The sequence below is a fragment of the Bufo bufo genome, chromosome 2 (assembly GCF_905171765.1).
Source record: "Bufo bufo chromosome 2, aBufBuf1.1, whole genome shotgun sequence".
Taxonomy (NCBI): Eukaryota; Metazoa; Chordata; class Amphibia; order Anura; family Bufonidae; genus Bufo; species Bufo bufo.
Window position 1 is genome coordinate 274082269 of NC_053390.1, and position 26350 is coordinate 274108618.

At 43.6% G+C, this 26350-nt stretch overlaps 1 protein-coding gene across 1 annotated transcript in view; it reads left to right on the top strand.

The window, feature by feature from the left end:
* Positions 1 to 24524, top strand: part of LOC120988825 (clustered mitochondria protein homolog) — a 51232-nt gene extending 26708 nt beyond the window's left edge. Inside the window, exons 12-26 of the mRNA XM_040416553.1 lie at positions 576 to 680; positions 774 to 874; positions 1639 to 1791; positions 3245 to 3307; positions 4689 to 4933; positions 6784 to 6868; positions 7929 to 8082; positions 10290 to 10429; positions 11271 to 11351; positions 11457 to 11582; positions 12252 to 12373; positions 17998 to 18091; positions 19201 to 19335; positions 22966 to 23039; positions 23156 to 24524. Coding sequence (XP_040272487.1) covers positions 576 to 680; positions 774 to 874; positions 1639 to 1791; positions 3245 to 3307; positions 4689 to 4933; positions 6784 to 6868; positions 7929 to 8082; positions 10290 to 10429; positions 11271 to 11351; positions 11457 to 11582; positions 12252 to 12373; positions 17998 to 18091; positions 19201 to 19335; positions 22966 to 23039; positions 23156 to 24086 — 2609 coding nt within the window. The 3' untranslated portion in view covers positions 24087 to 24524. The remainder of the gene's footprint in view (positions 1 to 575; positions 681 to 773; positions 875 to 1638; positions 1792 to 3244; positions 3308 to 4688; positions 4934 to 6783; positions 6869 to 7928; positions 8083 to 10289; positions 10430 to 11270; positions 11352 to 11456; positions 11583 to 12251; positions 12374 to 17997; positions 18092 to 19200; positions 19336 to 22965; positions 23040 to 23155) is intronic.
* Positions 24525 to 26350: the final 1826 nt, after the last annotated feature.

The following is a 26350-nucleotide window of genomic DNA, read 5'->3' on the forward strand; positions in this document are numbered from 1 at the left end:
CTTCTGGGTGGAAGCCTCCACCCAGCAGTGTGTTATTATAAACAAAAAAGCCCTTTCCCTGCGCGATCCAGCTGATGCTCATATTAGAGTGGGCTGAAGGGGTGAAAATGGGGGTATGTCTGGGTTCAGCCATGTATGTATGGCATGCTGAGGGTGCCAGAGAGTGTAAACAGTGAAAAGGCTGCAGTGCTAACCGAAGCCTTAATCATCTAATCAGTGGTACATGAAAATCCCAGAAAGCCGCTTTAAAGGGGTTTAATATTGATGGACTATCCTCTGAATAGGCAGGCCATCAATATTTGATAGGTGGGTGTCTGACACCCAAAACCCTGGCCGATCGGCTGTTCCCGAGTAGTTTGAGAGTGAATGGGAGCAGCACTGCAGTTGCAAGCTCCGTCAACAGCACAATGGACAGAGCTGTGTCATTCCGGAGATACTCTGAAATAGCGGGTGTCAGACCCTCGCAAATCTGATATTAATAGCCTATACTGAGCATAGGCCATCGATATTAACATCCTTTGGGTTGTACATTATTGGTTTATGAAGAATGATTATCCAACTCTTCCCTTCTTCAGATGATCTCAAGGGGGCAGATATTGTCAAAGAAGCCTGCAGAGAGGTTGGCTCTGTCACAGACTATATATTTGATGTACGCTTCAATCCAGATGTCTATTCACCAGGTAAGTGCCTTATGACCAAAGTCTTATGTGAACACTGGGTCTGTAGGGATGAGATGTCAATCTTGGAATTAACCCTGTTTCCTTTGTATTCAGTGGTTAGGTTCCCAGCGTCCGAAAACCAGGCCCTTCAGATACAAAAACGATTGCTGAGGGAAGCGGCGGACTTTATTCTCACTGTGCAGATCCCCACCTTTGTAAGTACAAAAATCTGGAAATCTACCAGTGATTGCCAGCATTACAACTCATACGTAAATGTAACATGTAAGGTGCAGTTCTTGTGAAGCGAATCCAATCGTGATCTCATCCTGTTCCAGCAGAACCTCGGGAGGTCCGGGTGGCCATTCCGCAAATTATAGAACATGTCCTATTCCTGTCCATATTGTGGACAAGAATAGTCATTTCCATTGATCAGAGTGAAGGAAATGTTGGATTTGAATTTTGCGGATCGTTGTTTGACTTCTGACTGAAACGTTAACAAACTACCCTAGAGATTTGTGTAGCTACTGCCCTCTGGGTTGGCGTATAGGCAGATTTTGGCTGTAGATCCTGTAGGGAAAATCCTCTGTGGGCCACTCGAGCGCCGGCTGGCCCCGTCCCCCCCCCCCCCGCCGGCTGGGTATATACCGATCTGGAGCAGTCCTGAGAAGTTCTATTGGGACTGTAAATTGTGCTGCACTGTGGCATTTGGTTCTATAGGGACAGTATATTTTGCGGCAGAACTATATACCATATACTGCCCATCTATGGTTTTGCTGGCCCCACCTTCTGTCAATTTGGGCCCCCTAACAACATGGGGCCACTTTTAGTTTATTTTTTTTTCCAGGGCCATTTTAAATCCGCAGTCCGCCCCTGGTCCCAGGCCACACTGCAGCAAAGCTACACCCTACAATGTCATACTAGTTGTTACTATTGAAACTCTGTATTGTGAATTTTCTTCTCGCTATCACTTTACTGACAGATAAAAGCCTGTCTAAATCATATCATTGTTCCCATGGATGGTAAAACCCTAAAAGAGTCTCTTCACTCCCACGGAATCAATATCAGATATTTGGGAACAGTCGCTGAGATGATTGACAAGATGAAAGCCCGCCCTTCTCTGGATTACCTTTATGTAAGGCCGATATTTTCAGTGGGCATATATATGGGTGGGGGGGGGGGGGTGTCATTATGTGCTATGAAGAAGTTAGATGCAATCGTGCACTTCAAAAAAGTCAATTATCAAACTGGTGTAAAGTAGAACTGGCTTAGTTGCCTATAGCAACCAATCAGATTCCACCTTCCATTTTTGATAGCTCCTTTGGAAAATGAAAGGTGGAATCTGATTGGTTGCTATGGGCAACTAAGCCAGTTCTACTTTACACCAATTTGATAAATGACCCCATTTATCCCTCAACCCAGAGGGAAATTAAGTGCAACAACTGAACTAATGTGCAACCGTTTGCAACAAAATTGCAATAATTCTGGCTCAGAAATTGTGTCTCAAACAAAGCCAGCTAATACTTGGTATAAAGTTATACAACATTGTCTATCCCTGCACCAGATTTATCATCCAGCCTGAACCACTGTGATAAATATGGTGCACGTCAACGTTTATGCCATATACAGGCTTAGTAAATCTGCCCCGGTGTGTAGCGATAATGTCAAGAAAGCAATTGCATTGCATTGATTTTACACTATATGATTTCGTTTATCGGAAAAGGATTGACTGGTATCCCAAGGTCAGACCGCTCTTACAAACTAATACAGGGGAGCAGATTAGGTCTCTTCCAAGAGAAAGAAAGCTGCATCTGTAGTGCCACCTACTGGACGTAGCTACTTTTATAGTCAATATCCAGCCTATTAACAGGCCTTGCAATATGACTAGGAATGTTACCCAAACCAAAAGCCTTCTCCAAAAGAATGCGCCAAGTCATTCCCCTATTATGTAGGTCTTGGTGGCACTGGTTCTCCTGGGTACCAGAACTAGCATAAATAGTTTTATAGGCCAGACAATGCTCTATGGGAAAAGAGCATTTAGATTGCCTCACTTCCATGGGAAAAGAAAAGTTGTCACTGTAGCGCCCCCTAGTGGAGGTAGCTAACCTATAGCCTGTACTGACCATGGGCAGGACCCCAAAGCAGCCATCAGGAGTCTGTAGATGAGTCCACTTTTTTTTTGGCTACTATCCTTAGTTCTGATGGCGTGTTATAGGGTCAGACATTGACTACCTCCACTAGGTGGCACTACAGAGAACGCTTTCTTTCTCTTAGAAGAGAGCTAATTCTTTTCCAAGGGAGACTCTCTATGCCCGCTCTGGCACTCTACACCGTGCCCCTACCCCCAATCTTATACAGCTGTCAATCAGTGTGAGGTGGGTCGTACTTCCTCTGCTGCTTCCCCATCTACTGTACACATGTAGGGCAGCATAGGTGATCTGCCAAATATGCTTAGACCACAATCCTTCATTCAGTCGCCTCCTCCCCCACCAGTTACCAACGTTCTTATTTAGAAGACCCTCAAAAATGTACTCTGCCTACCCCATTCTTCTAATAACCACTAGTCTTTATGATCATTTTTCCAACAGAGAATCATAATTGTTGAAATAATGACCCGTTCAGCCAAAATGATCCTACGCAGCTACCTACAGGTAAGACCAATAAAACCAGTCTATAGCTGGCTATACACATTAGATCCATGTTGGCCAGACCCGCTGATTTCAAGGGGTTTGGCCAGTCATGTGTATGGGAGATAAGATCGAGCTGGTTGGATTTCAACTGTCCGATCCTTATATTTTCAGTAGATACGGCGTCCGCTAGAGGTGTCTGGCAGGCACTTTCTCTCCTCTCCCCACTCAATACATATGTATGGGAGGATCGGGAGAGATCGTTGTCGGCTGAATAATCGTTTGGTCGACAGTTGCCTTCTGTGTATGGACAGTTTAAAGGGGTCAACCCATGAATAATGAAAAACAATGAAAATCAGACATCATATAGTACACAAGAGCCTCTTTCTAACAAACCTAGAACCAGCCCTGTACCTCACATGGATCCAGAGATCTCTCTAGTCATTGCTCCAATTTTTCGGCTACATTTATTTCAAGCTGGCAGCTTAGGCCTAGGGCGTGTCCTTTCTGCTGCAGCTGGTGGCAGTGGAAGGATGGAACTGAGCATGTTCTTCAGTTTCAGTGAGCAGGACAGAGAAACTAGAAAAAGAGCAAACAGCAGGTGGCGCTATACAGATAGATATCATTCAATACTTCAGTAGCTATACTACATTTTTAATTCTATTCAATTAGAAAAATATTCAGAACCAGGAGCTGGTTTGAAAACTGTAGAATATTATTTGTGGGACAACCCCTTATAAGTCTTACTAGCGTTTACTAGCTAATACGAAAAACTCTTTGTAGTTACTTTTCCTCAAAACTAACTTTCCACACATCCACTGATAAAGTGACCCTTATGGACAAGACATATGAAAAGAAACGGCACCCTCTGGGTGCATCAATAGTCCCTGAGAGAACAGGGTTTTAGGTAACACATGGACATAACAGGACTTGCTTTTGTTATTTCTGTCACTTTGTTGCTGAATGCAGTTCAGTGGTAGTTCTAATTCTCACAACCTTCAGCACTCCAGCTGCTGTGAAACTACAACTCCCAGCATGTAAACCTGCTCGGCTGTTCTTCCAACTCCCACAGAAGTGAATGAAGCATTCTGGGAGTTGTAGTTTCAGAACAGCTGGAGTGCCGGAGGTGGCTGATCCCTGACCTAGGTGGTGGCTACACAGCGGCTGGTGCTATGGGCAGCCCCACCACAAGCAGCACTAGTACCATATACAGTGTGGTCACAATGACCAGAGAACCCGCTCTTAACTTGCCCTGGTTGCAATGTATCCATTGAGGGCAATTACGAGAAGCAGATATCCTTCCAATACTGCAGATGAATATGTGCTGTGTCTGAGAGCTATTTCCATGTGTGGCAGTGTCCTTATAATGGCATGTATAACATGGCATCCATATGTTTTATATCAGGGAATAGAGATGTCGGCGTTGTCCGCTGCGGTCAGCCATTTTCTGAACTGCTTCTTGAGTTCTTACCCGAATCCCGTGGCTTATCTGCTTCCTGATGAGCTGCTGTCCCGTAAACGCAAGAACAAGAAGAAGATGCGTCCGCTGGAAAATGGAGACAGCACGGCCTGGGCCAGTATGACACCCACTGACCTCTGGAGGCAAATCCAGCAGAATGCTAAAGACAACTATGACTTCACACTTTCATGGTAGGATTCTAATCGTAGGGGGATATGTCCGAAACGGAATAGGGCAGCGGCACTTACATTTAAGACAGCTGTTGGCTGAACACAGTCTGGAGAACCCCATACACATTTACGGTTGTTGGCTAATTCCTACAAAAAATGAAAAGTTTGCCCATAATTTACCTCATGTGTATGGGCAGGGGTGCATCTATCCCTTCTGCTACCTGAGGCGAAAACTGAAATGACGCACCCCCATGCCAAATTCTCAGCCTAACCCCTTCCCTCCAGCCTTACTGTTAAAAGCATAGTTGTAAAATATTATATACTCGCAGAAGGACCCGGCTTCGCAGATGTATATTTCATCTATTTCATTTAATGTTTGTGTGTGTCTTTAAAAGATATCGACAGTATCCCCCATAACAGTGACATCCACTGTACCCGCCTCCTTAACAGAGACCTCCACAGCCCCCCACCCCTTAACACTGACCCCCCCCCCAGTGCCACGCCTCCTTAAAATGGGACCTCCACAGCAGCTTATCCCCTTAACTTTGACCTTCACTGCAGCCCGCTCCTTTAACAGTGAGTTTCACAGCACCCCACTCCCTTGACAGTGACCTCCTCAGGGGTCCGCCCCCTTAACAGTGACCTATACAGCACCCCGCCCCTTAACACTGATCTCCATAGGGGACCGTCCTCTTATCTGTGACCTCCACTGTTCCCTGCCCCCTTAACAGAGACCTCCACAGCACCCGTCCCTTTAACAGTGACCTCCACAGTACCTCGTTCCCTTAACAGTAACCTCCACAGTACCCTGCTCCCTTAACAGTGACCTCACAGTACCCTACTGCCTTAACAGTTACCTCAACAGCACCCTGCCCCTTTAATGCTAGGGCTACACGACGACGTGTCGTGTGACATTTTGTCTCAACAATTTTTATAATGATAGGCTATGGTGTCGCCCTGCGACATGTCACATGCTGCGATTTCGACACGGCAGTTGCAAAAAATCCATCCAAGTCGCAGTTGCAGCATGTCACATGTCACAGTGCAACACCATAGACTATAATTATAAAAATTGTCCTGCGACACATGTCGTCGTGTAGCCCTAGCCTAAAGCTGACCCCCAGCAGTAAAGAAAAATGGCTGGGTTGTTATGGAAACCTGGAGTAAAACTGTGTGTATGTGGAGACTAAGGGCCTGCGAGCTTCTATTGGCTGATAAGGGACATGTGACCATGTGTAGGCAGTTGGGATATGAAGAGAAAGACCTGCAGGCTTCTATTGACTAATGCAGGTCATTTTTTGGGAATATCTCAGGAACGGTACATCCTAGAGAGCTGAGACCCCATAAGATTTCATTCCAGGTAGCAAGGGATGTGTATACCAGGTTTTATTGAAATCGATGGCTGCGTTTTTGAGTGATCGCAGAACATACATATATACGTCCTTTATATATATATATATATATATATATATATATAGATAGTGCTACAAAAGATACTGGTTAATATAGCGATACAGTTGACTTTGCAGAGATAAATGCTTCCACAAAGAAAACATTCATTGCCCAAGGCCTTTCTGCTTCCCTCCACTTGTCCCTACCTGGTGCTGTCGCCTCACCTCGCCTCATTGGCAGTGTGCCCATGTATGGGTACCTTTTAGATCACAGCTGGCGGCATCTTATTTCCCCACAGAAACAAGGAATCCAACATGCCTAACTCCTTTTTCCCCTGACATCTGCCACCAGTAGAAAGTCTTGGCATGTCCGCACACATTAGGTGGTCATCCGGTTCTTCTGAAATCAGCAGGTTTGGCTGACATCCATCTGCCATGTGTGCCCAGCTTTAGTTTAATGATCTATGTGTTGCGTTTCAGCGATTCTGTGGAGCAGTTGGTTGAGAGGCATACCCTGCAGAAAGTGACGCTCCTCCGGGAGTTCTGTATAAAGACTGGAGTTCAGGTAATTGTCTCAACGTGTAGAAGGAATGTTTGATATCTGCAGGGCTCAAGCTTCTTATATGACAGATCTCATACAAATAATGTGTGTGCTTTGTGTGTTTTACAAGCAGTGGTTACTTTTTGGTTTCTGATGTTTTATAACATTTTGTAGTTTATTTGCCTCTTTATTTTAACGTTTAATTTTTATAAAATAATAAAATAAAAAAAGCCATGTAGTGTAGGGAATAAGATGAAAGCCTTCTTCAATATCTTCTGAGATTATGCTTGACATTGCAGGCCAAATGCCTAATGTGCCACTACTGAGATGATGATAAATCCCCCTTCTCATATCTGACCGATGCAGTGTTGGCACAGGGTCAACTCACCATTCACATCAACATTTACATCCATACACATATAACTGCCAATTAGGATGTAGATATTGATATGGATTCAATAATCATTGGCGAACATGCCTGGCAGACTAAGGGTGTATTCACACGTCCATAACGGTTTTGTGGTCAAATTGGCGTTCTGCAAAATACAGGTGTGGTCTGCGGACATCCCGCGTTTTTGACAAGCGCCATTGAAAAAATTTGTATTTTTGTCCGCAAAACTGACAAATAGGACATGTATAATTTGCTGGTCAGCCTCACGGATGCGGACAGCACACGGATGTCATCTGTGTGCTGTACACATTTTTGCGGACCCGTACAAATGAATTACAAAATGCGGATCGACGCAGACCGAAAATACAGTCGTGTGAATACACCCTTAGGCTAATTTCAGACGAGCGGATCCACTGTGGGAAATGCACTTCGTGCGGGAGCTTGATTTTCCCATTATGGGCACTGCGCCTGTGACATGAGCACATGGCATTATAATGATTTATAATGCTGTGTGTCCCTGCCCGACCTCCGCTGTAGTGATTTGTACTGACTGCATTATGTGAGTAGCAATCATTACAGTTGAGGTCGGGCAGGGACACACAACTTTGTTTCCCGCAGTGGACACGCTTGTCTCAAGTTAGCCTAACCCATTCTGCTGCTCTTTATGTTACAAACACGATTTTCTTCTTTTAGGTTCTCCTGCGGGAATATAACTTTGAAAGTCGTCATAAGCCAGCTTTAACAGAGGAAGACATTCTGAACATGTTTCCAGTAGTCAAACACGTCAGCGTTAAGGCCAAGGAGGCGCAGGAAGTATTCACTAAAGCACAGATCAGCATACAGCAGGGTAAAGACGTTAGAAATGATTGTAAAACTATACAATATGTTATACCACCATATTAATGCTGACACCTCTCCTTTAAGATATAAATGAGACAGTTAAGGCCCCTTTACATCAGCTGACTGACCAGTCAATTATTGGGAACGAGACATTTATTCCCACTAATTGCCTGATCATGAAAGGAGGTGAGAACTGCATTTACAGGCAGCAATCATTGTCTCTGTATGTAAATGAATGATGGCAGATTCATTGTTTCTGGACAGCACATCCCTGTTTACGCAGGCTGATTTGCAGCCCATAAGCAATGGTCTGGTGGATGTGTTCACCTGATGAAGGAGCGTTTCCTCGTTCACCAGGTGATCGGTGGCTCCTTTACACAGGGCATTAATCAGCCTGTAAATCTGCCTGTGTTAAAGTGCCTTTGGAAACCGCCCACGTACAGCAGCATGCCATTTTAGACTCTGGATCAGGGATCCGCAACCTTCAGCACTGCAGCTGCTGAAAAACGACAACTCCTAACATGCACACTTAGGCCCCTTTCACACGAGCGAGTTTTCTGCGCGGGTGCAATGCGTGACGTGAACGTCTAGCACCCGCACTGAATCCTGACCCATTCATTTCAAGGGGTCTGTGCACATGAGCGTCGTCTTTTCGTGCATCAGTTCTGCGTTGCGTGAAAAAACGCAGCAGGTTCTATATTCTGTTTATCACGCAGCCCTGGCCCCATAGAAGTGAATGGGGCTTCTGTGAAAAACGCATTGCATCCGCAAGCAAGTGCAGGTGCGATGCATTTTTCACTGATGGTTGCTAAGAGATGTTTGTAAACCTTCCGTTTTTTATCACGCACGTGAAAAAGGCATCAAAACGCATTGCACCCTCGCGGAAAAAACTGAACGCAATCGCAGACAAAACGGACTGAACTTGCTTGCAAAATGGTGCGAGTTTCACTGAACGCATCCGGACCTAATCTGTATCGTTCGTGTAAAAGAGGCCTTACTCTGCTGTTTTAGTAACCCCCAGAGAAGTGAAAGGAGGATTCTGGGAGTTGTAGTTTCAGAAGGTTGCTGATCCCTGCTCTAGATATTTAATAAGGACAATAAGAGTATCAGATTGGTCAACAGAATGATGTTGGTTTTCTATATTTTTCCAGTTTTTTTGGCCTACACTGTTCACTAAAAAGTCAATGGAGAATGAGTGACAATGTAATGAAGATGTATTACAATTGTAAAGTCAGTTGGACTTTTATTGTTCCACCTAGGAAGATTTCTGAAACTTGTCTTGACAGATAATACTCTATAGGAAAACTACATACCGCTGATTTCTAACTTTCATAGCCCAGAGCAACCAAAAGAGTTTTGTAAAATGTAGATTGTCACTGATTCCAGGAACACCCTTGAAATAAATTAGCTATCCAGCCACCGTTTTTCTTTTGGTTGGATGACTATGATATAAAGCTCGTTATTAGCCTTGTCTTTGTCCTGAAGAAGTTTTGGAATACACTAGTGCACACAATACACAAAAACAATACTATTCTTGCTATATAGCTAATTGTATGGACACTTTCCTTCTCTACATCCCCCTCCCACCCAAGTGTTCTTTAGTCTACATGTACACGACACTAAACCTGCAAACCGTGGAAACTCGCCATGTGCATCCGGCACTTTTCTCAGTCCCTATTATAGAAATAGATTAGGACATGTTGTACAATTTGCGTGATAGCCACAGAAATGCATAGAGCACATGGATGACATCCATATGCTGTCCGCATTTTTTGCGGCCCTATAGAAATGAATGGGTCCGCGTGCGGTCTGCAAAGGATGTGGATGGGACGCAGACCAAAAATACGTTGTGTGCTTGAGGCCTTACTCTTCTATTTCTTGGATTTGCATATAGAACTTTTATTTCCAGAGCAGGGCTGCAGTAGTTGTAATCATGTCTCAGAAGCACTGGAATCACTGCCAAGTGAATGTCCACTCTGAACAGCTATTTATCTACTTATAGATTGAACTCAGTAATAATCAGCCCAGTGTCTTTAAGTATAGTGAGATATGTTTGTTTTTCACATCAACCCATTGAGCCTAACATGGTCAGTGATGACCCATTTGTGAAAATTTGATATCCTATAGATCTATTTATAATGCAAATGTGTTTTTTTTTTTTTTTTTGATATGCGGAATCTGAGGCTGTGTGGCCTGATCTGTCTTTCTTTGCAGGAAACCTTAAAGAAGGAGTCGTTTTGTTGAATGAAGCCCTGGTCCAATTCAATAGTGTGTATGGTGCTATCCATCCAGATATTGCCACGTGCCTACGCTTGCTTGCCAGGGTCAAGTTAATTTTGGGAGACATAGAAGAGGTGAGAGCCATAATAATAGTTCTCTAACACCGTGGGAATAAACCAGTGAAGATATAAGATAAAACCCAATGTAAGGTCAGTTCCTACATGTACAAGGTGTCCCATAATATCCAAGCTTCTCCTGTCCTGCAGCTTGGATCATGACATTCACTAAGTCTTATAATGCCTAGTGCTTATTTATACTGTTGATTGGAGAGAGGATGACACTTTACACCCTGTGTTTGTCATGGACCAGGTGGATCTAAAAATGGAACCATTTGTAGTTCTCCTTAGAGAAATGGCTGCACACGTGGCCTTTCTGCATTGAAATGAGAGATACTGAAACAGCAATGAGACAGGGAGCCCATTGCATCTGAGGTCAGTGGAGGTCCCAATGCTCACACTACCACAAATCACACTTTCTGGAATATCTGACATGCTGTAATGTTATTCATAAGAACAAAAGGTCCAGAATTGTCATTTCATGTGGAATACAATAAATTACTAAAACAGACCTATCGAGAGAGGAGACAAGGGACTATGATGGATGCTCTACACTGGCATCCATCGGGTCCTATTCTAAAAAAAAATGTATCCATTTAATGTACAATTTCTTTTTACTGGATACTGTTGATGGCATAGTGTAGTCTACCGTGCTATTCCAAGCTGGTATTTTTACGGTATTCTAATATATGTGGCGAACGAACAAACTTTTGGCCTCCATCAGTCTTATGCAACCCTATGAACACATTTTGCATGTCTTTTAAGAGCTTTCCTGGTGTAGATGTACCTCACAAACATGATGTGAACATAGCCTAAGAAGGCAGCATAGTAGAGATCATAAATGTCGTTCTACCAACAGGCTCTGGATAATCAACAGAAAGCAGTAATAATGACGGAGAGAACGCTGGGATACGACAGCACCAGCGCAGTTCAGGACTATGTAAGCTTGATTTTACTCCATGTTCTGCCTAATGTTCCAATGCATATAAAATGAATGCATTATTATCAGTCATATGGCACATTCAGTTGTTCATTTGCCCAACAGGTCCTCCTCTCACATTACTGTTTTGCCAGTGGACAATTACCAGTAGCTTTGAAACTGCTGTACCGTGCCCGATACTTGATGCTGGTCATAGCAGGTGAAGATCATCCTTCCATGGCCACATTGGATGTGAGTAAATGCCCTGAATATTATATGTGAGCTAACCCATATCATATCTGCAGCTTAGGGTTTATCAAGATGAATACTGACAGTGGGGTTCTGCAGTGATCCACTACCAGCTATCATCTCAGGTCACACTGCAGACCTCATGTATTGATTCTAGTATGAGGGTGTCCAGGGAATTTTCTAATTTAAAAAGATGTACTCCATCTTGCCCACTGGACCCATCTTCTATGTCAGAAAAAGTGAAGCAAGTGCTTTATAAATATGAGGATCATCCTGAATACCATATTTCGGAATGTATTTATACTAGACAACTAGTGTAATTGATAATCCCCCTCTATAGCTATAAATCCTTTATATAGCACTTGATAAAACTACTGCATGCAGCCACCACTGTGGGAGTGTACACAAAGCTAAACATTTACCATTGAACTTAATGGAAACTGTGAACATCTCTTTGTATTGAGCTCCCTCTAGTGGTGTCTGAAGGAAAATGCAGTTAATCTATCTCGGAAAGTGGGCTCCATAGTGTTGGTAGGTTCTCACTTCATGGTGAGTACACCACTGATTATGAGGAAACATGCACTACTGTCCTAATCTAGAAGACTTGTTCATTGCACTACTGTCCTAATCTAGAAGACTTGTTCATTGCACTGTGTCTTGTTTCCCTTGCAGAGTAACATTGGCGTGGTTCTACAAGCTGTGCTTGAATGTGACTTGTCCCTACGTTTTCTAGAAAAAGCTTTGAGGGTCAACGAAAAGTATTTTGGGCAGAAGTCCCTGGATGTTGCCTTAAGGTACCATAATTATTATATTACATGTACCCATTAAAAGAGGTTGATTTACCAGGGATTCCATGTATGTTTGACAACCTTTTCTAAATTTGTCCCACAGTATAGAGGGATACAGTATACTTTTTATATCACAAACTAACACAAAGGTGATACTTGAAGGTGAACCTGTTACTGCAACACAATGAAATCTGTAGTCAGCATGTTATAAAGCAGGAGGAGCTGAGCAGATTGATACATAGGTTGTGGGAAAAGATTCAGTAAAACTTGTAATTTATACATTTATATCTCTGCTCTCTCTGACTTCAGTTGTACACAGGAGGTTGTTATCAGTAATTGATGGCATTCTCTGTATCAGTTTGTATATGTAGATAGCTGTCAGGCACTGATAGATGTACATGAGGGAGGTGTTATCAGTGACTGATAGCATTCTCTTTGTAAGTGTGTATACATAGATATCTGTCAGTCACTGATAGTTGTACACAGGGAAGTGTTATCAGTGATTGATAGCATTCTCTGTATAAGTGTGTATACAAAGATAGCTGTCAGTCACTGATAGCTGTACATGGGGGAGGTGATATCAGTAATTGATAGTACTGTGTGTGTAGGTGTATATACAGAGATAGCGGTCAGTCACTGATAGCTGTACACAGGGGAGGTGTTATCGGTGATTTATAACATTCTCTGTGTCAGTGTATATACAGGGATAGCTGTCAGTCACTGGTAGTTATACACGGGGTAGGTGTTATCAGTGATTAGCATTCTCAGTGTAAGTGTGGATACAGAGACAGGTGTCAGTTACTGATAGATGTACACAGGGGAGGTGTTATCAGTGATTGATAGCATTCTCTGTGTAAGGGTGTATACAGAGATAGCTGTCAGTTACTGATGGTGGTCTTAGCAGAGGTTTAAATGTATAAATTACTGGTTATACTGAATCATTTCCGAACACTATATATCAATCTGCTCAGCTCCTCCCGCTCTATAACAGGCTGCCTGCAGATTGCACTGCATTTCGTAATGCCAGATTAGGAAAAAAAAGGTCTGCTTCTTTTCCATAGAGTGCGAGATCCGTAACTACCGTGTACAGCCGTGCACTGCCTGAAGTCTGCCCAGCTCCACTCACTATAACTGGGACCATCGGAGATCCGGCCGCAACACGGCAAATATGCTGAGAGGTGGCTGGACAAAAACGCTGAAAGCAGCAGTACTTATCCGTCTACCTCTTGGCATATTTGCCATGCTGCGGCTGGATCTCCGCCGGTCCCCATTATAGTCAATGGGGCCGGGTGGACCTCAGACAGTGCACTGCTATATACGGTAGTTACGGATCCAGAAGGTTGGTCCCCTGCCAGAACAGCCTGCCGATACGAGTACCGCCAGTGTGAAACAGGCAATAATAGAGAGGACTGGTGTTTCTTTTGGGGAAAAATGTCATTTTTTAAATCTAAACTTTTCTGATGTATGTAACGTTAAAGAGCCTATGTCAGCATAATAAATCCTACTAAACCAGGTAAACAGCCCGGTAGGGTTGATCATTCTGATAGAAATGATACCCTGATTATGACAACCCTTGCTGAGAAAAAAAAGCATTTTATTCATATGCAAATGACCTTACTGGAGCATCAAGGGGCAGGCAAGAGCGCTCGGAGCACCAGTCTGTTACACCTCCTTCAGCTTTAGTCCCCCCCCCACCTTCCTCTGGATTGACGGGGCTAGACATCTCATCTAGCGCTGTCTTCCTGCGCCTGCTTCTCTCCAAGCAGCGCAGATTTCAAATGAGAGACTGGGAGATACAGCACAGGGACGAGATGACGGCATACTTCAATCCTACCAGGCGTTATGCCTAGTTTAAAAGGGTTGACCATACTGACAGATGCTCTTTACATTTTAGAAAGGGGGGCTTGCATAAAAATTTGCCACTTTTTGGCATCACCTTTCTGGTGCAGGGGGTTTATTCTAGGTACCTTTTGTATAGAGTTGTGTGACTTTGTCCTCATCTACTTGTGGAGCTTCACTGGATTATATTGCAAATTCCCATATATTTACAGCACGATCATTCATCTTGTACAAGTCCTTTAAGGCACCATTGAATGACGATCTTCACTTATTTACTGTTTTTTTTACACCGCAATCTGATGGAATAGTATACTTTAGTAGGGGTGGTGTCACACATTATTATTTTTTTTTACTGGTCTTTTTCTTCACTTTTGCAATTTTATTGGTGTTTTGCACTTGCATTTTTTGTGTGTTTTTGCAGTTAAAATGTCAGCTCCAGATGTTAGCTAAAGGTTTGTAATAACGAGACCGGCACTCCGTATTTCTTTGCAGAGTAAAAAACGTCTTTATTCGTCACCCATACGTATGGGTGACGAATAAAGAAGTTTTCTACTCTGCAAAGAAATACGGAGTGCCGGTCTCGTTATTACATGTCTGTGGGCATCCGACCTATTGACCGTGCACCCGGACCTTAAAGTTAGCACAGTGCCGTCCATTTCTTCCGATTCAGTTAGCTAAAGGTTGTCAGAGTTTGATATTGATGTCCTATCCTCAGGACAGGTCATTAATATCATATCCGCAGGAGTCCATCTCCCGTCACCTGCACCGATCAGCTATTTGAAGAGGCTGCGGCTGCTCCAGGGAGCACTGCGGCCTCTTTCTAGACCAGCGAGGTCATATTCATCGGTCACGTGGCCTGGGCTCAGCTCAGTTCAATTCGAATGAATGGGCCTGAACTGCAGTACCAAACACAACTGCTATGCAATGTACAGCGCTGTGCTTGGTATGCTGTGAGGAGGCCGCAGTGCTCCTATAACAGCTGATCTGCGGGGGTGGTGGTTGAAGAAAATCCTAGTGGGCATACACACTGTCTGAAAAACCTCAAAAAAACAATGCAAAAAATGCAGGAAAAATACTGCATGTAGTTATTCTGGCATTTTTAACCCAAAAAATGCCAGTGCATAGTTGTGTGTGGCGGGACTTTTAGTGTGTTGTCTTTTTTTGTTTTTTGCATTTTTGTTGCGTTTTTTCGGCCAAAAGTGCCAGTGCCAGATGTTACATAGGCGTCTATAGAAAATTTTAAACCTACCACACACAAGCACTTTTTTTTATTTTTTCTATTGCAGCATGCTCTGCGTGCAGTGTTTTTTTTTTTCTCTAATTTTTGGGCATTTTTTCCCATAGACAACCATATTTTTTTTTTTCCCTGCTTAAAAAATGCAACTACCAGTGTGTTGTGTTTTTAATGGATTTGCTCTACAGCGGACTTTACATTACAGAGGGCTACATACTGTACCAGATAAAAATGTAAGGCATGCAAAAGAAAATGCCTAAAAAAAGCCTTTGCTCAAATACATTATTTGACAAAAAATGCTGCACAAGTTGGGCATTTGTGCAAGTGTTTTTTGGGCATAATAGTGCAGACCATATAACTATGCGTGGCAGCATAGAGCGCTGTGTAACCATGTCAGACCACGACGATGTGTTAGGGTACAGGCTGTTACCGGGGTTATAGAGTAACAGCTGATGCAACAGTAATGGCCTTGACAGGAGAAGGCTTTGTACTGCTTGTGTTGGCACAGAACAGCGGTCCAGATCAGTGACCGTGTGAAGGTCGTGTGCCAATAGTACAGCTGAATGTTAGAAAGGACTTGTGTGTAAGATCATTTTTACTCGGGTCCTTCTACATGGACTGATGATCTGGCAGATTATCGGGGATGAATGTTTACATAAATGCTCGTTCCCGATAATCTGCCTGTGTAAAAGGTGCCGGAAGTCACCCCATGAATGAGCAAGCACTCGTTCATTGGGTGATCGTGTCCTTCTGCCGACACCAACAAATCATCATTTACCCAATACGATCTGCTGCCCAGGAACAATACATTTTTATCGGGACAAGACTCTTCTCCCCATACCAGGGTGGCCACTTGCTTCACTGCCAAAAGCCGGACACTCTTGCCCTGCCCCCGACTCAGTTAAGCCACGCACCCGTCTGCCAGCAAAGGAAAAAAAAAAGTACTTGAAGGATGGTCAGATGAGCTACAGGTGTTGGGGAGTCTTCTCACCCCCTCAGTCAGTCGTCACAGACTGACAGGTCTACCGGCTCTAGTGACGGACTGGGGGTGAGAGAAGCCTCAGCCAGTCAGTGTGTGGTTGCAGCACAATGCCACTGTCTGAGCGTGAGCCGTGAGCTACTAAAAAGGAGGACATCCCTGTATTCGTCCAGGCCCTGTGCCGGACAGAGAGCCATACAACCAGACTGTCCAGTCTAAAACCGGACGTCTGGCCACCCTACCCCATACTGCATGTCAATTCACAGATTCAGACTGTTGAAATTAGTGGGCCTTTTACTACACTATGCAGGCACACTGACTGGTTCCCTTTAAGGGATTTTCAGGTTTGCATCAACATCCTTTAAAATAATCATTTATGAAGGTAACTGTAATTATGTAATGTATTTCTTTTACTTTTATTGCTCCTATCTTCCGTTCTGGGCTGTGGTCACATGACCATGTCCTGGCAGCTCTTATTTGCTGTGTTATGTCTATGGGCGTGTCAAAGCAGCAATAGGGACAGTCATAGGGGAATGTGTATGTACCAAGCTGGGTGGGAGGGGCTATAAACTGATTGGGAGTTGTTAGGAGGTGTGGCAGAGAAAGGAGAAGTGCATCATGGGTTTGGTTGGATACAGCAACAGGAAGTGCTGCATACAGGATGTAGAAAAACGAGTGATGAGAGGCCAAAAAAAAAAAAAAAAGCATGGGGGAACATGTACATAAGGCCATCAACTACCTGAGCATGTCTGTTAATAACCATAGTAATCCCTTTGACTATAGCAGACAATTTAAATGTCTTCATTTAATGTGGTGTATTTGATACATGCAGTGTCAGAATGGCTTCCCTATAGGTCTGCCAAAAAATAACGGACAGCACATGGATGTCATCCCATTCTGACCGCTTCCATGCGGCCAGGCCGCAAATTATACGCACTGTCCTATTGTCTATTTTGCAGACAAGAATAGGCTTTTTTACAGTGGGTCCTGTGAAAATTGCGGGATGCATCCGTATTTTGCAGATCCGTGATTTGTGAACAGCAAAACGGTTGTGTTCAGGAGGCCTTAAACAAAAGCTGACAGGGTAGGGCCACAAAGACTGGCACTAAAATGGCAGCTGCTGGTTTTAAATTGATGAAGTGGTCACATTATTTTTCTGGGAAACAGCTGCTTCACTTACAAAGCGGGAAGGCATTCTAATCGTCTCTGTGGGTTTTCTATTGAAACAGATGTGTAGCTCTGTAAAATTATGTGACCACCTAAAGGAATTGTGACAAGTTGAAAAGTTATCCCCTAGCAACAGGAAGGATCTATGGAATGGCAGTGTGCCGCCTCAACCTCCGTTCTCTGGATCGGGGGAAGTCCCGGCAGTTGGACCCCCCCAATGATCAGATAGTTATCCCCTTTAACAATCAATTTGAAATCTGCAGTGGCCGCATTAGCGCCATGTCTGTGCACCCCGTGCGAAGAGGCACTGGAGTAAGGGTCATCATAATCTAGTAGGCCCCGTGTACCCCACTCCACTAAATGGCATTGTGTCCGCATAGTTGTCTGCAACTTTTTTTTTCCTTTTTGCAGCCACCACTTGATAGCTCTTGCATATATAAGCAAAGTAGAGTTCAGATCAGCGATGCAACATGAGAAAGAGACCTTCACTATATACAAAGCTTTGGTAAGTTGACGCCATGAACATTTTTCTTGTCTGTGTGTTTTTTTTGTTTTAGAACAAAACAGATTAATCAATTGTCTATATAAATAACACATTGGGGGAGATTTATCAAAACTGGCGTGAAGGAAAATGCCTTAGTTGCCCCTAGCAACCAATCAGATTCCACCTTTCATTTTCCAAAGGAGCTTGTATGAGTGCTGCCTTCTCTTCAAACAGTTGATCAGCGGGGCGGGGGGGGGGGGGGCTGGATGTCAGCCCCCACAGATCTGATATTGACGACCTATCCCGAGGATAGTTTATCAACAGCAAAGCCTCATTCACACATCCGTGCCCGTGCTCAAATCTGTGAGAAGGTGGTCAGTGATGGATCCGTGAGTGTGGTTCGTGTGTCCGTTTTGTGCTTTCCGTGGGCCATCAGTGTTTCACTGACCCTGCACAGCTGAAAAATAATTTTCAAAGCTTCTCTTCCTAATGATCCGTGAAAGACGGATGCAAAAATGGATGGCATCCGTGTCTTTCACAGACCCCTAGACTATAATGGGCGTGGTGGCTCCATGAACACGTGCTAAAAACACGGACCCATGGACTGTGCTAAAACACTGATGTCTGAATACACACACTAAAATAATTAGGGGCGTGTGCTGTCCGTGGCACACTGACTGGTGAATGAGGCTTAAAAAGCGGACAACCCCTTTAAGGACACATTAGGGTGAGAACTACTAGAACAAGTTAACCCCCCTGCTTCCTGAAAAGTTTTAATAAGGGCTCATGCACACGGCCGTTGCCACATACGGCGGGTCCGCATTACACTGGGCACCGGCCGTGTGCACCCCACATCACTTGAATGGTTCCACAAACCCGGAGATGCGGTGCGGAAGCACGGATCAGAACCCCACGGAGTGCTTCTGTGGTGTTTCTGGCCGTCCCTTTTTTGCGGTGCGGACCATCGGATGCGGATCGCAGACCCCATTCAAGTGAACGGGTCCGCAATCCGCATGCAGCTGCCCCACAGCACGGGCCCGGCCAGCACACGGTCGTGTGCATGAGCCCTAAGTCTTGGAGAACCACTTTTATAGGCTATTTATATTCTTTATGTTTGTGCTTGATTCTAGCTCGGCGATTGTCATGAACGCACTAGAGAGAGCTCTGCCTTCCTAAAACACGTTACACAGCAAGCCGTCAACTTACAGCGGACCATGAATGAGATCTACAAAAATGGATCTCTTTCTACCTTACCTCATGTCCAGGTAACCAGGTGTATGTCATACATTAGGGATGAGCGAATCGACTTCCGAAGTCGATTCGCATAATACTTTGTTTGAATACTGTATAGAGCGAAGTACAGTATTCAAACAAAGTATTATGTTTCATCGGAAGTCGATTCGCTCATCCCTATTATACCCTGTACTTATAATTTATGTATTCCAGGAAGCTGCCACCTATTGCAGAGAGGCTGCGTTTTGGATGCGGCAAAAATAAAAAAATTTAAAAAAAGGTGTGCCGTTTTTGCTGCGTTTTCTTCCAGCAAATGAAAACACACTTGGATTACATTAATGTAACTCAATTTTGGATTAATGTATTCAGTTTTGCAGTGTGCGATTTGCTTTTTTCCCTTTGCTGGAAGGAAACACGTTTAACATTTCCATTGAAACTGCGTATGTTTTTTAAGGCTACTTTCACACCAGCGTTTTCCCTTTCCGCTATTGAGAGCCGTCATAGGATCTCAATAGCGGGGAAAAACGCTTTTGTTTTGTCCCCATTCGTTGTCAATGGGGAACTGAAGAAAGGGCACCGCAATGCATTCTGTTCCGTTTCAATGCGTTCCCATACCGGACACAAAAGCGCAGCAAGCAGCGTTTCTGAGTGTGTCCTGGGACACAAAAGAAAACGGATCGGTTCCCTTTTGACTTACAATGGTTTTAGAGACGGATCCGTCTTGGCTGTTTTAGAGATAATACAACCGTATCCGTTCATAATGGATGCAGGCGGTTGTATTATCCTAACAGAAGCATTTTTGCTGATCCATGACGGATCCAGAAAAAAGGCAGATGTGAAAGTAGCCTAATCATGTTACAATAAAGATGCATTTACATTTGCTATTGAAGTGTGGCATTGGCTTTCTTTTTTTGTTGGTGTTTATGCCACACATAGCATTACAATTGCCCAGGTTGTGTAGGTGTTTCATATATATACACTGAGCAAAAATATAAACACAACACTTTCTGTTTTGCTCCCATTTTGCATGAGCTGAACTCAAAGATCTGAAACATTTTCTACATACACAAAAGACCCATTACTCTCAAATATTGTTCACAAATCTGTCTAAATCTGTGTTAGGCTACTTTCACACTCTCGTTTGGTGCGGATCTGTCCGTTCAGAACGGATCTGTTTGTATTATCTTTAACATACCCGTCTTGAACACCATTGAAAGTCAATGGCTCATTTTCGTCAGATGGACACGTGTTTTGGTGTCCGCCTACAAAGGGGAATGGAGACGGAACGGAGGCAAATTGATGCATTCTGAGCGGATCCTTTTCCATTCAGAATGCATTAGGGCAAAACTGATCCGTTTTGGATCGCTTGTGAGAGCCCTGAACGGATCTCACAAACGGAAAGCCAAAATGTCAGTGTGAAAGTAGCCTTAGTGAGCACTTCTCCTTTGCCTAGATAATCCACCTAACAGGTGGGGCATATCAAAGTGCTGAATAGACAGCATGAATATTGCACAGGTGTGCCTTAGACTGCTCACAATAAAAGACCACTCTGAAATGTGCACAGTTTTGCCTCACACAGTGCAACACATCTCCGTCGCATAGAGCTGATCAGGTTGTTGATTGTGGCCTGTGGAATGTTGGTCCAATCCTCTTCAATAGCTGTGCGAAGTTGCAGAATATTGGCAGGAACTGGAACACGCTGTCGTATACACCGATCCAGAGCATCCCAAACATGCTCAATGGGTGACATGTCCAGTGAGTATGCTGGCCATGCAAGAACTGGGATGTTTTCAGCTTCCAGGAATTGTGTACAGATCCTTGCAATATCAGGCCGTGCATTATCATGCTGCAACATGAGGTGATGGTCGTGGATGAATGGCACAACAATGGACCTCAGGATCTCGTCACGGTATCTCTGTACGTTCAAAATGCCATCAATAAAAAGCACCTGTGTTCGTTGTCCATGACATATGCTTGCCCATACCATAACCCCACCACCACCATGGGCCACTCAATCCACAACGTTGACGTCAGCAAACCGCTCATCCACACAACGCCACACGCGCTGTCTGCCATCTGCCCTGAACAGTGAAAACTGGGACTCATCTGTGAACAGAGCGCCTCTCCAACATGCCAGACGCCAACGAATGTGAGTATTTGCCCACTCAAGTCAGTTACGACAGCGAACTGCATTCAGGTCCAGACCCCGATGAGGACAACAAGCATGCAGATGAGATTCCCTGTTTGTGCAGAAATTCTTTGGTTATGCAAACTGATTGTTGCTGCAGCTGTCCGGGGGGCTGGTCTCAGACGATCATGGAGGTGAACATGCCGGATGTGGAGGCCCTGGGCTGGTGTGGTTACACGTGGTCTGCGGTTGTGAGGCCGGTTGGATGTACTGACAAAATTCTCTGAAATGCCTTTGGAGACAGCTCATGGTAGCGAAATGAACATTCATTGCATGGGCAACAGCTCTGGTAGACATTACTGCAGTCAGCATGCCAACTGCACGCTCCCTCAAACGTTGCAACATCTGTGGCATTGTGCTGTGTGATCAAACTGCACATTTCAGAATGGCTTTTTATTGTGGGCAGTCTAAGGCACACCTGTGCAATATTCATGTGTCTAATCAGCACCTTGATATGCCACACCTGTCAGGTGGGATGGATTATCCAAGCAAAGGAGAAGTGCTCACTAACACTGATTTAGACAGATTTGTGAACAATATTGGAGAGTAGTGGGTCTTTTGTGTATGTAAAAAATGTTTCAGATCTTTGAGTTCAGCTCATGCAAAATGGGAGCAAAACCAAAAGTGTTGCGTCTATTTTTGTTCAGTCTGTATATATATATATATGTATATACATACACACTGTATGTATAGTGTATGTGTGTATATATATATATATATATATATATATAAAAAAAAAAACACCAGCAGCACCATCGAAGAAAAAAAGGAGAAGGGAACGGGTGCAGAGCCCAAGTATGGCAATAGGTGCTTACCCACAAGTATAAAAAGAAAAATTGGACTGCACTCCTGTAGACTTTCCAAATAGTCAGTGAAGAAACTTTATTGACCCATAAAGTGACACAGAGCGACGTTTCGGCTCATACATGAGCCTTTCTCAATGCTTGAGAAAGGCTCATGTATGAGCCGAAACGTCGCTCTGTGCCACTTTATGGGTGAATAAAGTTTCTTCACTGACTATTTGGAAAGTCTACAGGAGTGCAGTCCAATTTTTCTTTATATATATATTATATATATATTACACACACACACACACACACACAGAAAGAGAAGAGAGACGTAGATATGTTGTTGCGGCACCCTTAGCACTTAGCACCTGTCATCAACATTAGATCAGGGTTTCCCGTAACCCCTACCAATCAGCTGATGGTACGGCATGTCCAGTCATATTTAAAGGGAAATGAAAATTACCCTAAACGTATATGTTGCCCTGGATAGCTTTTTATTTTTCTATCCCTTATGGCTATCCCCAAGGCAGCTGTGTTATGCATAGTACAGGGCCTAATCCAATGTGGATTACATTTGCTTCATCGTACTTCACAAGAACCTGTGCTTACTGGCACTTACTTTCTTTTTTTCTTCAGTAGTACTTGTATTTCTTTGCACTTGTTTGAAACATACTCTATATTCACAGACTGTTCCTCCAGGGATTGACACTCTCTTGCAACAGCTGAACCTCTTAAATGGCATTTTACGGATCAATGTTGGGTAAGAGATAACTTTACATTTACTGTTTTCTCAGCGTTGACACTTATTACTGTGGCATAACATTTAGAGCGATACCTTGGAAACATTTATATATATTATTTAACTTAACTTTGCAGCATTAATGATCAGAATAGTAAAGAACTGCATACCCAGAATCAAAATTCCACAGAAAGTGGTGAAGAGCAATTAGAACAAGGAGTCATTTCTGAAGAACAAACATTGAGTGCCAAGAAGATAAAAGATGTGATCAAAGATCTAGCTGAAGCTGAACTACAAAAAGAAAGAGCTGAAAATCATCCTAAAGGTGACCCTTCCAAAAATAAAATTACTGAAGACCAACCAAAAGGTGACACTGCAGAGATAAACAAAACTGAAGACCAACCCAAAGATATCATGGCAGAAAAAGATGGAGATCAATCCAAAGATGCCACTTCAGAAAAGGATAAAGCTGAAAACCAAGCAACAGGTGAAACTGCAGAAAAAGACAGAGCTGAAGACCAACCCAAAGATGTCATGGCAGAAAAAGATGGAGATCAATCCAAAGACGCCACTTCAGAAAAGGATAAAGCTGAAAACCAAGCAACAGGTGAAACTGCAGAAAAAGACAGAGCTGAAGACCAACCCAAAGATGTCATGGCAGAAAAAGATGGAGATCAATCCAAAGACGCCACTTCAGAAAAGGATAAAGCTGAAAACCAAGCAACAAGTGAAACTGCAGAAAAAGACATAGCTGAAGACCAACCCAAAGATGTCACTGCAGTAAAAGACGCCGTTACAAACCATACTGAAGATGCCAGTGAAGAGAAAGATAAAGCTGAAGACCAAGACAAAGATGCAGTGGAGAAACAAGATAATAGTCAGACTAACAAGTGTAAGCAGCCAGAGAATGAAACTGAGGAAACAAAGAGTCTGGATGAGGAAGCAACTAAAAATGGTGAGATCCATGATGGGGATAAAGCCAGAGAAAGTGATGGACAAAATGAAGGACCCAAGGCTGAAAATAAAGATTATGTGACTGTTTCTAAGAATGAATCAAATGACAAATAAAATGATAATTGTGAATTTCTGGTCTAGAAGACCAACTGCTAGACAAATACATTAATTCTCCCAACCTAGGATGATCAAAAGGCAAAAATGTTCCAGATAGCAAGATAATTCATTTTTTTCTGCTTCTTTTCCAAAAACTGACTCAAAGCGGAGTATGGAAATCATACTGGACACGGAGTACATTTTGCTTGCAGTGTCACATACTTTTAGCAGGGCTTTTGTAACAAAATAATTTGTAAATATGAACCAACATCTCAGATATGTGCATTTATCTCAGGGGTCCTAGGACTGTATGTGTTTAATCGACTTACCTCTGTCCCTTAAAATGTGCAATATATTTTTACCTGGCCTTTTGGAGATCTGCATCTGAAGCCTGAGCAGACCATGGTAATGGCGCAGTACCTTCATAAGTCACTTGGGGAAGCAAAAAATAAAATACTACAAGTGTATCGAGCAATGAGCTGACCATAACAATTTGTTGCATTTTTTTAGCAGCACTGATGCGGTATTAGTCTCCTGCACAAGGTTTCAAGGTTACATACCACCAAAAGCCATCCCAGCTACATTGCTGGTCTGTGACCCTATTTGGAAGCATTGACCTAGCTCTCCATTGAAGAACATACAGAACAACCACCATATAAATGTTTAGTCGATGGCAATGTTGCGTAAAGGGGTTTGGGAAGGTTCTGAAGTTATCTCCTATCCACTCCATTCATTATCTGTGGGAGCGCCAGAGATAGCCGAGTGATGTACTCCCTCAGAGAATGAATGGAGAGGCACAACCTGCCACCCAGTTCTCGGGATTGGGTGGGTGTCCTGGCAGTTGGTCCCCCCAGTGATCATCTTATTATCCCCTATTCTGTGGATAGGGGAGAACATAAATTTAGTACAACATCTTTAATAGTGACTTGCTGTTCACCATGTGGAATGCTTTACCTTCATTTGTATGTTCATGGGTGGGTAGAGTGGGTAAAAGTGATCATATATTATTTTTACAGAAATAATTTTCTGCCATTATGTTCACATCAGGTGAAGCAATGCATACCAGGTAGATGAGCTGCAGCACATGAGTGCGATATGTTCTTACCCAGGACCAGCCGCAGTAGCTGAACGTGTTCATGTGATTTTATATAGGACTTTGGGCTACTCCTACATACAGTAGAATGGTAATACTGTGAGCATAGACACGAAGACCTTACAGCCGGTCATCAAAGTGGTTGTCTCATCAAGAGTACGCCTCTTTAAAATAAAGGCAGCAGTGGAATCTACAGATCACTGCGGGGTCTTACCTCCTAGACTCTCAGCAATCATCTGCTAAGGACGAGGGAAGTTGTGGCCCGCCATACATTTCCTCTGCAGGGTAATTCCATGTAAAACATGCGCAGGCTGGGTCCCTCATTGTGGGATCCACTGATTCTTAGGCCTCATGCAGACCACCGTATTTTCCGTCTGTGTCCGATCCCAATTTTTTTCGCCTCGCACATGGACCCATTCATTGCTATGGGGCCACAAAAAAGGGGGACGGCAAACTGATGTCATCCATGTGCTTTCTGCATCCGTGTGGCCATGCTGCAAAATATAGAACATGTTCTATTCTTGTCCATTTTGCAGACAAGAACAGACATTTCAACAATGGGGCCCACGGAAAGTGCAGTATACATACGGCCGGTATCCGCATTTAGCAGATCGGAGGTTTGCGGACCTCAAAACGGATATGGCTGTATGTATGAGGTCTTAGTAGCTCTCCACTGTGGTTCGTAGAGAGGGCTCCTGAAGAGGCGTTTATATTATTCATTTTTGTCATTAAAAATATTAACTTATCTGGCCCCTAAATCAGTATCTCAGGGACCAACGCTGCACAGAGTGTTGTGTACTGTTGTACGCCCAACCTACATATATAGACGCTCAATGAGGGTGCACCTATATTTTGTCATAAAGTGTGCCAAAAGTAGTGCAATTTGGAGCATCTAGGCTTAGGCCCCTTTCAGACGAGCGGGTGTCAGGCTCCGGACTCACAGAGCAGCACCCGTCCTGAACTTCCAGCACTGACTGGGTCGCATAGCATTATAGCGATTTATCATGCTATTTAACCCTTACAGTTCTGGAATGTATTGCATAACGCTGACAGCATTATGTCAGTGTTATACAATACATTCCAGATCTCTTAGGCCCCTTTCATACGAGCAAGTTTTCCGCGCGGGTGCAATGTGTGACGTGAATGCACAGCACCCGCACGGAATCCTGACCCATTCATTTCAATGGGT